The sequence below is a fragment of the Microcaecilia unicolor genome, chromosome 1 (genome assembly GCF_901765095.1).
Source record: "Microcaecilia unicolor chromosome 1, aMicUni1.1, whole genome shotgun sequence".
Taxonomy (NCBI): Eukaryota; Metazoa; Chordata; class Amphibia; order Gymnophiona; family Siphonopidae; genus Microcaecilia; species Microcaecilia unicolor.
The window spans coordinates 720,092,434-720,107,084 of NC_044031.1; the positions used below are offsets into that span (position 1 = coordinate 720,092,434).

Genomic DNA, 14,651 nt, shown 5'->3' on the forward strand with positions numbered 1-14,651 from the left:
GAAAGATAGAATATTTCTAAGAGCCACATTTGCTAAGCTTTCTTTCCCCAGACACAGAAAGGTAGAAACGCCTTAGGGAATCAGGCCCTAAATTGTAATTTCATAGAAACCTAGATAATGATGACAGATAAAGACCATACGGCCAATCCTGTTTGCTCATCCATACCCCCAACTAAGATCTACAATCTGTTCCTCTCATTCAGAGATTCTCTGCTTGTCCCATGCGGTTTTGAATTCAGATATTAACTTCGTCTCCACCACCTCCGCTTGGAGACTGTTCCACACAAGCACTACTTTTTCCAAAATAAAATATTTCCTCTAATTATTCGTGAGCCTATTTTGTTTCAAACGAATCTTATTACCCCTCATTCCAGAGCCTCCTTTCTATTGAAAGAAGCCCAGCTCCTGTGAATATATACCTTGGAGGTATTTACCATACCTGTACCCATGTACAACCCATGGGGAAGCACCTTTTATAAGTATAATTATGGATAGCTCACATCTTTGTATAGCCCATGGCTGTGTATAATCTGCTCTTAAGATAGGAACATCACCATCAAATATTCTGCTAATTCCAACTATTTCATATTGTGATCACTGTTTTGAATGTAAAATCATGTATTGCCTGCAATCAAGCATACCCCGCACCTCTTGCAGTAAAATGTAACATATGGTAAATATTTCTATTGTATCTGCCCTAAACCACCTTTCTTCAAAACCGAACATATTTAGATGTGTCCTCATATGAACCTTTGCATTCTTTTCCATTTTAAATCACTATCAGGCTCATTTTCGAAAGAGAAGGACACCCATCTTTCGACACAAATCGGAAGATAGGCGTCCTTCTCAGAGGGTCGCCCAAATCGGTATAATCGAAAGCTGATTCTGGGCATCCCCAACTGCTTTCTGTCGCGGGAACGACCAAAGTTCACGGGGGCATGTCTGAGGCGTAGCGAAGGCAGGACTTGGGCATGCCTAACACATGGACGTCCTCTACCCATAATGAAAAAAAAAAAGGGCATCCCTGATGAGCACTTGGACAACTTTACCTGGTCCTGTTTTTCTTATGACTAAGGCACAAAAAGGTGCCCGAACTGACCAGATGACCACCGGAGAGAATCGGGGATGACCTCCCCTTATTCCCCCAGTAGTCACTAACCCCCTCCCACCCTCAAAAAAAATCTTTAAAAATATTTTGTGCCAGCCTGTATGCCAGCCTCAGATGTCATACTCAGGTCCATCACAGCAGTATGCAGGTCCCTGAAGCAGTTTTAGTGAGTGCAGTGCACTTCAGGCAGGTGGACCCAGGCCCATCCCCCCCTACCTGTTTCACTTGTGGTGGTAAATGTGAGCCCTCCAAAACCCACCACAAACCCACTGTACCCACATCTAGGTGCCCCCTTCACCCGTAAGGGCTATGGTAGTGGTGTACAGTTGTGGGTAGTGGGGTTGGGGGGGGGGTTGGGGGGTTCAGCACACAAGGTAAGGGAGCTAGGTACCTGGGAGCAATTTATGAAGTCCACTTCAGTGCCCCCTAGGGTGCCCGGTTGCTGTCCTGACATATGAGGGGGACCAGTGCATTAAGAATGCTGGCTCCTCCCATGACCAAAGGGCTTGCATTTGGTTGTTTCTGAGATGGGCGTCCTTGGTTTCCATTATTGCTGAAAATCAGAAATGACCAAGTCTAGGGACAACCATCTCTAAGGATGACCTAAATTTCAAGATTTGGGCGTCCCTAACTGTATTATCGAAACAAAAGATGCACGTCCATCTTGTTTCAATAATACGGGTTTCTCTGCCCCTCCATCGGGACGTTTTGCGAGGACGTCCTCAGCAAAATTTGGGCATCCCTTTCGATTATGCCCCTCCACAGCAGTTAGTGACATCATCACACAGCGAGTAGATCAGTGTGGCTGCCACTGAGAGTTACAGCTACATCACAGCTTTCCCTTAAAAGCAATTACAGTGCTGCTTCAGTGAGTTATTGAAACTTTGCATTCTTTTCCATTTTAAATCGCTATAGCAGTTAGTGACATCATCACACAGGGCCCTTTTACAAAGGTGCATAAGGGCCTACGTGCATCCAGTGCACGCCAAATCAGCATTACCACCTGGCTACCTCGTGCCCTGGGTAGTAATTCTGAATTTGGCGCTTACCCAGGTAGCGCGTGAGTCCTTATCGCTAAGTCAGTGGGTGGTGGTAAGGTCTCAGGCCGAAAATGGATGCACCCTGGTTTTTAGTTTGCCGCATGTCCATTTTCCAGACCCATATAAAATGGTCCTTTTTCCAGGACACAGCAAAGACTGGCCTGGCACACACCCAAAAGATGCGCTCACACTGCCGCAAGCCAATTTTTACTGTGGCTTAGTAAAAGTGCCCCACAGTGAGTAGATCAACGTGCCTACCACTGAGGTGTCACGACTCAGGTGTCATGCTGAAGAGGCACGCCAAAGGGGCAAGTCACGCCACTTTGTATGTCCCTTCATATGCAACTTCAAAAACAAAGCCAAGGAATTTATCTTTTACCTTCTTAGGATTTGTCTTGATTATAACATTGAAAATATTCACCCAGATTCCTTTATTCAAGGTAAATTTAAAGCATACTGCCCTTTATGTTTAACATATTTTAGGTTCTGATTTAGCTTGCTCAGATATACCTCAAGCTTAACAACATACTGCATTTATAATCCTGCCTTTTGTTTTAACTCAGACAACATTAATTAATGTGTATGTTAACTTGAAAGTGACAGATTAATTTGGGGAAATCTCATCCAGTCTCAGAGAAAATGGTTTTATTTGGGAAATGGTTCACATGTTTCATATTCTGTATCTTGCTCTTCAGTTCTCTAACAACTGCCAACTCACAATTTCAGAGTATCCCCAGGGGCGGCCCGACCATTAGACCACCTAGGCGGGGGCCTCAGGCAACACTCTTTTGGGAGCAGCATCTCCCCTTCCTTTCTCCAAATCATTCCCCAATTTTTACCTTCTTTTTATGTTTTTTAAAAGCCGACAGCGGCAGTGATTCCCATATGCTGGCCTTCCGCTGGCACCTGCCTCTTCCCTTTACTGCAGCTGCCTCTCTGATGTAACTTCCTGCCTCTCTGATGTAACTTCCTATTTTAAAAAGCAGGTAAAATCAGGGAATGGGGTGGAGGAAGGAAGGGGGAAGATGCCGGGGAGGGGGGGGGGTGACATCTCAGCCCTGTCTCAGGTGGCATGTTGCCTTGGGCCGCCCCTGAGTATTCCAGTACTTGAAACAACTCGTCTGAAGTCCAGGCGAGATCTTCCAAGAGACAAATTCTCCAGTAGTCACTTACAGTCAGAGTCACAGGGATTATCTCTTATCCCTACATTCAACAAAAAATGATCACATCATCACAATTCTAATACACATAAACCCAATCATCACATAATACATATAAAACCACATACAACATGCACAAAATCTTACATTCCTATCCCCACAGGATACGTTAACGCAAGATCTGTTGTAAACAAAAAGACATTATTCGTGATGGGATTGAGAGACAACAATTAGGGCTTGCATTGATAACAGAAACATGGTTACATTCTACAGACAACCCAATTCTGCTTTTAAATCCTAACCCTTATTCACTTGTTCAGAACCCTTATTTTATCATCCTCACTTTAATATTCCCTTATCTCTTGTTTGTCCTGTTTATCTGTCCTAATTAGATTGTAAGCTCTGTCAAGCAGGGACTGTCTCTTCATGTTCAAGTGTACAGCGCTGCGTACGTCTAGTAGCGCTTTAAAAATGATAAGTAGTAGTAGTACTTGACATCTGCCCTCCAGGTTATAAAGTCCAACATCTTACTAGACATAAAAGAAGAGGGGGGTGGGATAGCAATTATTTATAATTAATTTGTAAATCTTAAACAACGATCCCAAAGTCTAACTTGCAATTTAGAAATCCTTGCCTGGAATATTACTGATCATACATTATGCAATCAACTATCTCTAATGTTATTCTATCATCCAGGAAATTGGAATGATGCTGCAGAGGAATTCTCAGACTTCATATCTAACATTTGTACTAATTTTGATAACATTTTATTAATAGGTGACATTAATCTACATTTAGAGAAAACATATGACACTAAAACAAAGATTTGTCAGAACTGCTTGAATTATGGAACTTCATCCAGCCTAAAGGGCCATGTACTCATAACAAAGGTCATATGCTTGATTTACTAGCTTATAAATTTATAAATCCTGATCATCTTTTTATATCTGAGATAGACTGGGAGCCAATAAATTTGGTCAGATCATAGTAGATTACTGTTCAAAATCAATTGGAAGGAAGTTAAGAATAATACAAATGCCAGACATGAACCTGCTATATGCAACACTAGAGGCATAGTCAATATTATAGAATTTTGGTCCAAATTTAATGAACATGAACTTATCCCTGAGATAGTCTCTGACAATTTTTTACTAAATTGGGATGAACTCAGCAAAACTATTCTACATGATATAGCTCCTATTAAAATGAAACTCAGTCTGAATAAAAAGTTATCTAACTGGTTTTAATCAAGACATATTAGACATGAAAAGACAACGTAGGAAACTGGAAAGAAAGTGGATGAAAACTAAATCACTACAAAACAAAATTATTATTATTATTTTTTGTTACATTTGTACCCTGCGCTTTCCCACTCATGGCAGGCTCAATGCGGCTTACAGGTACTTATTTGTACCTGGGGCAATGGAGGGTTAAATGACTTGCCCAGAGTCACAAGGAGTTGCCTGTGCCTGAAGTGGGAATCAAACTCAGTTCCCCAGGACCAAATTCCACCATCCTAACCACTAGGCAGTCAGAGTTTACAAAAATAAGATAAAGAAAGCCAAAACTGATTATTATGAAAAATCGATAGGAGGTGAACATACAAATATGAAACGCTATGGGGTCCTTTTACTAAGCTGTGGTAAAAAAGTGGCCTGTGGTAGTGCAGACATGTGTTTTGGATGAGCGTTGGTCCATTTTCTCAGTGCGCGTTGAAAAAAATTCATTTTGTTTGTGCCGAAAAATGGACTTGCGGCAAAATTAAAATCAGTGTGTCCATTTTCAGTCTGAAACCTTAATGCCACCCATTGACTTAGCAGTAAGGTCTCACGCACTAACTGGGCAGTAAGTGTCCAGCGAGCACCAACTGCTGATTACCACTGGGTAAGCATCCTGCGGTAGAGAATAGAAAATATTTGGTGCGTTTTTTGGGCGCGCGCCAAAAATGGAATTACCACCTGGGGCATGCGGTAGCCGGATGGTATTGCCAATTTCATGCATGTTGGATACACGTAGGTGCCTAAACGGCTTAATAAAAGGGACCCTATATGCCTTTGTCAAAAACCTATTGAATACTCAAGAGTTAGTATCCCCAAATTAATCTATCCCTTCTGCATCTCAATTGGCTACATACTTTGAACAAAAAATTTGTAAGCTTAGACAAAATGTAATCCAATTTACTGGGGAGTTTGACAAGCTTTTAGAAGAACCTACTGATTTGTCCTCTGCAGCAGATAGAATATGGTGTGACTTTTCCATACCAACTCTTCAGAAAATCAAATTCCTTCCTCCTCACATTGCATCCCGGACTCATGCACAAGATATATTCTAAAATCTGCCCCTGATTTCTTCATAGAGTGTCTAAGATTACACTTATTTATTTACCTATGGTATCTTCCCTCAGTCGAAGGGTAAAATCATATTAACTCCTATTCCAAAAAACCCATCTGGAAATAAAAATATGTCTAATTGTAGACCAGTGGTAATTGAAATAGCCACTATGTAGTTAAATTTTTTTGAGTCTATTGGTGCGCTAAAATTAGAGAACCGTGAAGAAGAAAAATGAGCCGTGAAGAAGAAAAATGAGAAGTTTTAGCGCATCAGTAGATTCACAAAATTTGAATTACGTGGAGGGGCATTTTCGAAAGGGACGACCTAGTTGTGATTTGGTCGTCTTTGCAAAATGTCCAGATCAAGGGTCGGGTAAACCCATATTTTCGAAACAAGATGGACGTCCATCTTTAGTTTTGAAAATACCGTCAGGGATGTCCAAATCCTTAAATTTCGCCGTCCCTAGATTTGGACGTCCCTAGACATGGACGTTTCTGATTTTCGGTGATTTTCGAAACCAAAGACGTCCATGTCAAAAATGACCAAATGCAAGCCATTTGGTCATGGGAGGGACCAGCATTTTTGTAGTGCATTGGTCCCCCTGACATGTCAGGACACCAACCGGGCACCCTAGGGGGCACTGCAGTGTACTTGTGTGCTGAGCCCCCCCAGAACCCCCCCCAAAACCCACCACTACCATAGCTCTTACGGGTGAAGGGGGGCACCTAGATGTGGGTACAGTGGGTTTATGGTGGGTTTTGGAGGGCTCACTGTTTCCTCCACAAACATAACAGGTAGGGGGGTGGGGCTGGGTCCGCCTTTCTGAAGTGCACTGCACCCACTAAAACTGCTCCAGGGACCTGCATACTGCTGTGGTGGACCTGAGTATGACATCTGAGGCTGGCACAAAATATTTTTAAAGATGTTTTTTGAGGGTGGGAGGGGGTTGGTGACCACAGGGGGAGAAAGGGGAGATCATCCCCGATTCCCTCCGGGGGTCATCTGGTCATTTCAGGCACCTTTTTGTGCATTAGTCGTAAGAAAAAGAGGTCCGGGTGAAAACGTCCACGTGTTCGTCAGGGACGTCTTTGTTTTTTTCGATTGTGGGTCAAGGACGTCCAAGTGTTAGGCACGCCCAAGTCCCGCCTTCGCTAAACCTCTGACACGCCCCCTTGAACTTTGGCCGTCCTTGTGATGGAGTGCAGTTGGGGACGTCCTAAATCGTCTTTCGATTATACCGATTTGGACGTCCATCTTCCGATTTATGTCGAAAGGTGGATGTCCTTCTCTTTCGAAAATGAGCCCATAAGTAACCATTTCAATTACATCACAAAGTATCTATCACACTTTGTCGGATCATCGGTTCACTGCAGTTCTTTTTTCTTCTGCTTGTTCTCTAACTTTAGCACATCAATGCTGGCTGCAAAGACAAAATAGTGAGGAAATTATAAACTGCTCAAAAAGACTTGTATTAATGTTTCACGATTTAACAAAGCCTCTCTTTTGCTTCTTTTATTACACTGGCTTCCGATTAAAGCTAGGGTAGCTTATAAATTATATGTATTTGCCTTCCAAATCATTTATGGATTGACACTGGATTGCATGCTTCCCTTGACTGAACTTCCTGCTCATAATTCCATCCAAGGATCCAGGGACTTCCTACTTCTTCACTACCCCAAATGTAAGAAAATTATATACAAATCAGCTGTTTTAGTTGATTTTTCATTTCAATGTACTAAGCGGAGGAATTCATTACCAAAGAACATCAAAGGTATCCGAGATTATACAAGCGTCTGGAAATCACTAAAATCCTTTCTTTTTAACAAATCTTTTCTTTTAGAACAAAGATGAATTGTAATTCAATCTTGTATGGTCTTTGAATATTTCTGTATATCTTTCTTAACACTAAACAGAAATTTAACCATTCTGTAACATTATGAAACAATTCCCATTTTTCTGTTTTGACTTTTGCAGTCAACTGTGCTATACAGTATGTAAATATTTGTATCTGTAAGCCACATTGAACCTAAATATTGCTTGGGAAAAGAGGGATATAAATGTCAAAATAAATAAATATATATACTTTGTAATGAATACCATTGACCATTTTAGTAATCCCTCTCTGGAATGCCTCCATCTGATTTATGTCTTTTGAAAGGTGCATTCTCCACAGTTATACTTACAGCAAATGAAGTCTCACTAGAGAGTTATACGGAGACACTGTCTCCTCCTTTTTCCTGCGGGCCATTTCACTCTCTATTCAACCACACATTATTCTGGCTTTTGCTTTCACCTTATATATCTGCTGGTTACCTTAAGCTCATGAGATATGTTCACCTCTAGATCCTGCTGTTCTGTGATATACAGAAGAATTTTACCCTACATAAGATACCACTCCTTTGGGTTTTTGCAGTCTACTTGTGTGACGTTGAATTATTTTACGCCACACACTAGGCTATTCCTTAATCATCACAAGATCTCTCCTCCATGTTATCAACTCCTTCCAATGTTTCTACCCTGTTGGAGATTTTGGTATCATGCAGTCTCTTTCACTATATCAACAGCTATTCCTCACCATCACTTTAAAAATTGTTGAAATTATGTTTTATTCAATTTAATTGTATTAACCTGGTGTAACAAAAGTTACAATATGATAATCTGTGATAGTCTTCTAGTCAAACAAAGTGGGTCTTTTACTAAGGCGTGTTGCCGTTTCTACCACACGCTAAAAATAGGCACGCGCTAAATGCTAAAGATGCCCGTAGGAATACATTGGCATCTCTAGCGTTTAGCCTGCACCTATTTTTAGCACACACTTAAAACGCCACCGTTCCTTAGATCCCCCAAATAATCAGTATTAGACAGCAATGAAGACACCATAGTTCAACAGCTGAATTCTCCAGTAGTTTATCATAGACTCTGAGCTTACAGCTTTACAGTGACCCTAGAGGAAACAGCAACAGAAAATAGAAGGAGATTCAATACAAATCTGATGGAACACTTGACACACGGTTCATTATTTTTATCACAGATTTGTGTACTGAATTAACTGTTTACTGACTGCATCTTTCTGACCACTCTCCTTTCGAAGTACAAAAGCTCTGACATATTGCAAGGAGAATACAATTCTCAGAAAAAGGCTACAGCAAAAGCAGTAGTTAACAAGGATATGCATCACAGCTAATGCAACACAGGTTCCTTTTCTGGTCTAACATAAGCCAAAGCTAGGCTTATGCCCTTTAAGTGGAGTTAATAGCATTGCATTCATTCCTGGCAAGGATAGGAGGTCACATACAGCTCAAAAGTAGTTGTGTGATTGTAACTTTCAGGAAAAGAACCAACTCCAACAGAATAGTGCCAGGTACAATTTAGATTGTAAACCCTCTGGGAAGAGAAAAATTCCTGCACTACCTGAATGTAATTCACCTTAAGCTACTACTGAAAAAGGTGTGAAGTAAATCCACAAAAACGTTTTTCAAGTCCTTGCTCTTGCCCTGAATTCAGATCCTCTACAGTAGGCGTTGTCGCATTTCTCTTTTCTCCTTAGCCTCTAGCCCTGCAAGTATGAGTTGGAATTATAAACGTGCATGTAGCTTGGTAGCAAAGAGGCCTCTTCTGTTCCCATCTTACAGGCCTGAAACTAGATCTCCTCTGGGGTTCTTGGAAGGCCTTAAAGCTGTAGACTTATTGTCTGCTGGGAATTTGCATACATCAATATGGAAACCATAAAGATACGAGAGGTGAACAACCTTCCAGCAAATACCAAAAAGCATGTCTATTGAATTAAAGTTGAACAATCAATATAATTGCTAAATTCTTAAATATTTAAATATAAACCAGAGCCACCCTTACCAGCAGAGAAAAAGACCTCCGTGAAAGCATCACTAGAATCTATCTGCACACAATTCACATGCTTCCAAATGATTTAGGATGTGAAATCTGGAAGCCTGTCATTCGTATGCAAATGATGCTGTCAATGGGGTCTTTTTCTCTGTTGGTAAGAAGAGTGGTTCTGGGGTGACCCAGAGGGGATGGGGTGAAAGGGGATGAAGTGTTAATGGTGGTGATGGTAATATGTGTATGTAGGGGGGGTAGGGGTAGTCTCAGGTACCCAGTGTTTTTGCAAGGATCAAAGTCACTTCTTTTATCATGTCTATTGTCTTGAAGGATTTAGATGCCAAACAAAATTCCTTTTTGGTAATAAAATACAAAACAGTTAACGTTTGGAGAGACTACGGTAGAAGCTGTTATTTTGAGATGACAAAGAGAATGATTGCCCAGATTACTAAAGTGCCTGTGGAAGCATGTGTAGAGGTCAGCATCTGGGGCTTTCCTCTTTATTTGCAGGGCAGAGTAAACAAAGCTGTACTAATATCACCCTGCATTAGTCAATTTCCTTCATTTATAATCTCTTTGCATTCACATGTCCAGTTTGAGCCAAGGCGCTGGCTGTCCAAGCACCGCCCCTGTGTTTATTAATGCCTTTTCTGAGGCAGAATCCTCTGTGAGCTACATTGCATGGTGATCCTTCCTCACTAACCCTTAGCCAGATGTTCCCCTTCTCTTCCCTCCCGCCACCTGGCTGGCAGATGTTTTGCCTGTGGTTCTCGGCTTTTCACTGTCTCCATGATCTTCATATAGCAGGATCCCCTCTGTGGCAGTCCCAGCCACACTAAACTTCAGTGTATTTAAGGTTGGACCCAGACACTTGAAAGTTACTACTACTACTACTATTTAACATTTCTAAAGCGCTACCAGGGTTGCGCAGCGCTGTACAATCTAACAAAGAAGGACAGTCCCTGCTCAAAGGAGCTTACAATCTAAAGGACAAAAAAGTGCAGTCAATCAAGATTGGGGCAGTCTAGATTTCCTGAATAGAGGTATAATGGTTAGGTGCCGAAAGCGACATTGAAGAGGTGGGCTTTGAGCAAGGATTTGAAGATGGGTAGGGAGGGGGCTTGGCGTACGGGCTCAGAGAGTTTATTCCAAGCATAGGGTGAGGCGAGGCAGAAAGGGCGGAGCCTGGAGTTGGCGGTGGTGGAGAAGGGTACTGAAAGGAGGGATTTGTCCTGTGAGCGGAGGTTTCGGGTAGGGGCGTAAGGGGAGATGAGGGTAGAGAGGTATGAGGGGCTGCAGATTGAGTGCATTTGTAGGTTAGTAGGAGAAGCTTGAACTGTATGCGGTACCTGATCGGAAGCCAGTGAAGTTCCTTGCTAAGTCACTGTGCTGCACCACTGTTACTTCCTTCACAAAAATAAGTGTAAAGATTAGCAGAATTCTATTTTGATAAGTAAACTTTTTTTTGTGGAAACAATACTGCAGTGGCAAACATTTGCCTTCCCTGATTTTAATGATAGAACTATCAAACTAAGGGCCTGGTTTACAAAGCCGCGATAGCGATTCCTGTGAGGTAAATGAGAGGAAGCCCATTCAGTTCCTATGGGCGTCATCTCATTTGCCACATGGGAATCGCTAGCGTGGGTTTGAAAAAGAGACCCTAAAAGTCTATGTAGAAGGTTTGTGGATTTTCACCTCAATGTATACACAAAATTGCAATACACTTCATCACCTGGTTGCACAAGCAATGCCTATCAGTGGCAGTGCAATACTGTGATGTGATATCAAGCATTCGGAAAGCCATTTTTGTTTTAGTTAGTACTCATATAGCTATACAAATTAGCAATACATGGCCATTTGCAAGTTTTCTTCCCAGCTATGTGGTTATACCTGATTCATTCCGTTGGATATGAAGAAAATTTACTTACAAAGAATTGCCAAATGAAGCAGAAAATACTGCAAGACTGGTTGCCCATTGGTCACCACGTGGGAGATCTCTGCTTAGTTTCCAAGCCTGGTTTCTGTCCCTCACCGCCCGGCCCCCCGAGGTCACCGCTGCTCCCCCCTCCACCCCCCCCGAGGTCGCCATCGCTCCCCCCCCGAGATCGCCACAGCCACTGCTCCCCCCTCCACCCCCCGAGGTCGCTGCCGCCGCCCCTCCCCCCTCCGTCCACCACCGGGCCGGGCCCCCCTGCATTGAAATCGCAGTCTCACCTCCGTAAAAGCAGCGCTGCAGGCAGCAGAACGCCTCCCTTCGGCCCTCCTTCCCTCCTTGTGTCCCGTCCTCGCGGAAGTTACGTCAGACAAGGGCGGGACACAGGGAGGGAAGGAGGGCTGAAGGGAGGCGTTCTGCTGCCTGCAGCGCTGCTTTTACGGAGGTGAGACTGCGGTTTCAATGCAGGGGGCAGACGGTCAACGACGGAGGGTGGGTGGGACTGTGGTGCCGGGTCCCCCTTGGAGGCCCGGGCCCAGGGAATTTTGTCCCCCCTGCCCCCCCCTTTTGGCGGCTATGCATGTAACCTCCCCATCCTTCACCCAGTTTCTTTTCCCTCATCTGGTTTCAGCTGCAGAAGAAACAGTGGGATTCCTGCCAGTGGCGATCCTAGCCGGCATGACACCCAGGGTGGATCACCGATGTGCCTCCCCCCGGGTGCAGCGCGCCCCCCCCCTGCAAAATGACCCCCCCGGGTGCACGCTGCTGGGGGGGGGGGTGCCGCGGCGCGCGCGCCTGTCAGCTGAGTTTGCTGACTTCGCTCACTTCGCTGCAGCTCCCTCTGCCCCGGCCGGAACAGGAAGTAACCTGTTCCGGGGCAGTGTGAGCTGCAGCGAAGTTAGCGAAGTCAGCGAAGTCAGCTGACAGGCGCGCGCCACGGCACCCCCCCCCCCAGCGGTGTGCACTCAGGGCGGACCTCCCCCATCGCCCCCCCCTTGGTACGCCACTGATTCCTGCACCCCCACCACAACTTGGCTGACTGCAAGCTTTAGCCGTACAGTGGGTTGATCTCACGGTTTCAAGTCTTAGAAGAACTGAAACCACAAGACCAACCCTAACTTCCAGCACTGCATGACTCGTGCTTATAGAGATCCAAGTTGCGGTGGGGAAGCAGAATCCCACTGTAAGCACCACAAGAACTGCTAAGCTTCTAAGAGCCAGAAAAAAAGCACTTGGTGGCCAGGTTCTGGCCCAAAGGCCGTATGTGTTGGACAAGCCTGGCTTAGAGGGAACGTTGCCTGATAGCCTAGCAGAACAATATAGAGACAAAATAAGTGCTTACACACAGTATCAAAGGACAAGACAGTGCTGAAAAGATACATAAAAACTGCTGCATAAACACCTCCCTATGTGTATGACAAACATAGCCTTGAGTTAGGCTTACAGCGGTGTTTATGTAGCTGTTGATATTTAGCATAGTATCTTTTATCCTTGTTGCTGAAGGGCAATATACCACGGCCGATCTTTGCATTTCTCCTCTCTTCCTAATCGGAAATTCCCTGTGTTTATTTCAGGCCTTCTTGAATTATGAAGCTAATTAAATAGTTTTCCAAATGTCAGACGTAGTCTTGGTGATTAATTGTAGCTCCTTATTACCCATAAGATTTATGGCTGGCAACTTATTGGGAGGCAGATCATGGGTGGAGGTCTTAGATCAAATGCCTAGAAGCCATCTGCTCTTCAGTTAGAGCAGGGTCATGAATTCTGTATACACCGACTGCAGTGAGCACTTTTCATCAGAACAAATGGGGGGGGGGGGGGAAATGAACCAGATCTGGTTCGTGCATCCGTCCTGTTGTAAAGTACAAAGTTAATGCAGAAGTCAGTTTACTAGTACAAGTGGAGTGGAGGAGTGGCCTAGTGGTTAGGGCGGTGGACTTTGGTCCCGGGGAACTGAGGAACTGAGTTTGATTCCCACTTCAGGCACAGGCAGCTCCTTGTGACTCTGGGCAAGTCACTTAACCCTCCATTGCCCCATGTAAGCCGCATTGAGCCTGCCATGAGTGGGAAAGCGCAGGGTACAAATGTAACAAAAATAAAATAGATACTATTGGAGATTCTACATGGAATGTTGCTACTATTGGAGATTCTACATGGAATGTTGCTATTCCACTAGCAACATTCCATGTAGAAGGCTGCGCAGGCTTCTGTTTCTGTGAGTCTGACGTCCTGCACGTACGTGCAGGACGTCAGACTCACAGAAGCAGAAGCCTGCGCGGCCACATCGGTGATCTGCAAGGGCCGACTTCTACATGGAATGTTGCTAGTGGAATAGCAACATTCCATGTAGAATCTCCAATAGTAGCAACAGTGGAGGAGTGGCCTAGTGGTTAGGGTGGTGGAGGAACTGAGTTCGATTCCCACTTCAGGCACAGGCAGCTCCTTGTGACTCTGGGCAAGTCACTTAACCCTCCATTGCCCCATGTAAGCCGCATTGAGCCTGCCATGAGTGGGAAAGCGCGGGGTACAAATGTAACAAAAAAAAAGTGAGCTGAGACGTAGGGCTAGATTTACTGGCAAATACTAACGCCAATAAGGCATTATTAGTAGAGTAGGTCCCATGGCATTAAACAGGAGCTGTGGTAAATAATCATGTTAACACATACTAGAAAATATTATCGGGTGGCACCTGTTAGTAACTCCAACCCTTAATTTGATGGTATGAGTTGTAAGAGAGAGCAGTGCATTGGAGGCATGCTGCCTTTATCCACCAAACCCGTCCTGGTATCTCATTGCAACTATTTTAACTTAACTGTATTCTCAGGTGGAACTTGCAGAACTCTGCGCTAAGAGCGAGCGCTTCATTGGCACTGAAGGAGGCGGCATGGACCAGTCCATATCGTTTCTAGCAGAAGAAGGAACTGTAAGTATCTTTGTCTTTGCTTAAAATCTAAAAGAAAAACACTTCTGATACGGTATATTATCTTTTCTATATGTTATATATTACATCCAGATTTCCGTTCTATTTCATTCTCCTGTTGTTTCTGCAAAAGATCCGTTCTCTGAATTGTGCATTGATTCATTCCTTTGCAAAGATACTTAGCATGTTTTGCGTGCAAAACATTTTGTATATCCAATTTTGAAAGGTCTCATCTTTCTGGAAATGCTTATTATTTGTATTATTTGTTTGGGACTATGCCCTGGGGATATGCTTAAAATATATGGAAAGAAAGTGGAGTGTA

The 14,651-nt window shown here is 43.7% G+C and overlaps 1 protein-coding gene across 2 annotated transcripts in view; it reads left to right on the forward strand.

Moving 5' to 3' along the window:
- Positions 1-14,651, forward strand: part of GALK2 (galactokinase 2) — a 209,304-nt gene that overhangs the window by 117,805 nt on the left and 76,848 nt on the right. For both annotated transcript variants that reach the window (XM_030189569.1, XM_030189568.1), the window contains exon 6: positions 14,234-14,332. In XM_030189569.1, the coding sequence (XP_030045429.1) occupies positions 14,234-14,332 (99 nt within the window). The remainder of the gene's footprint in view (positions 1-14,233; positions 14,333-14,651) is intronic.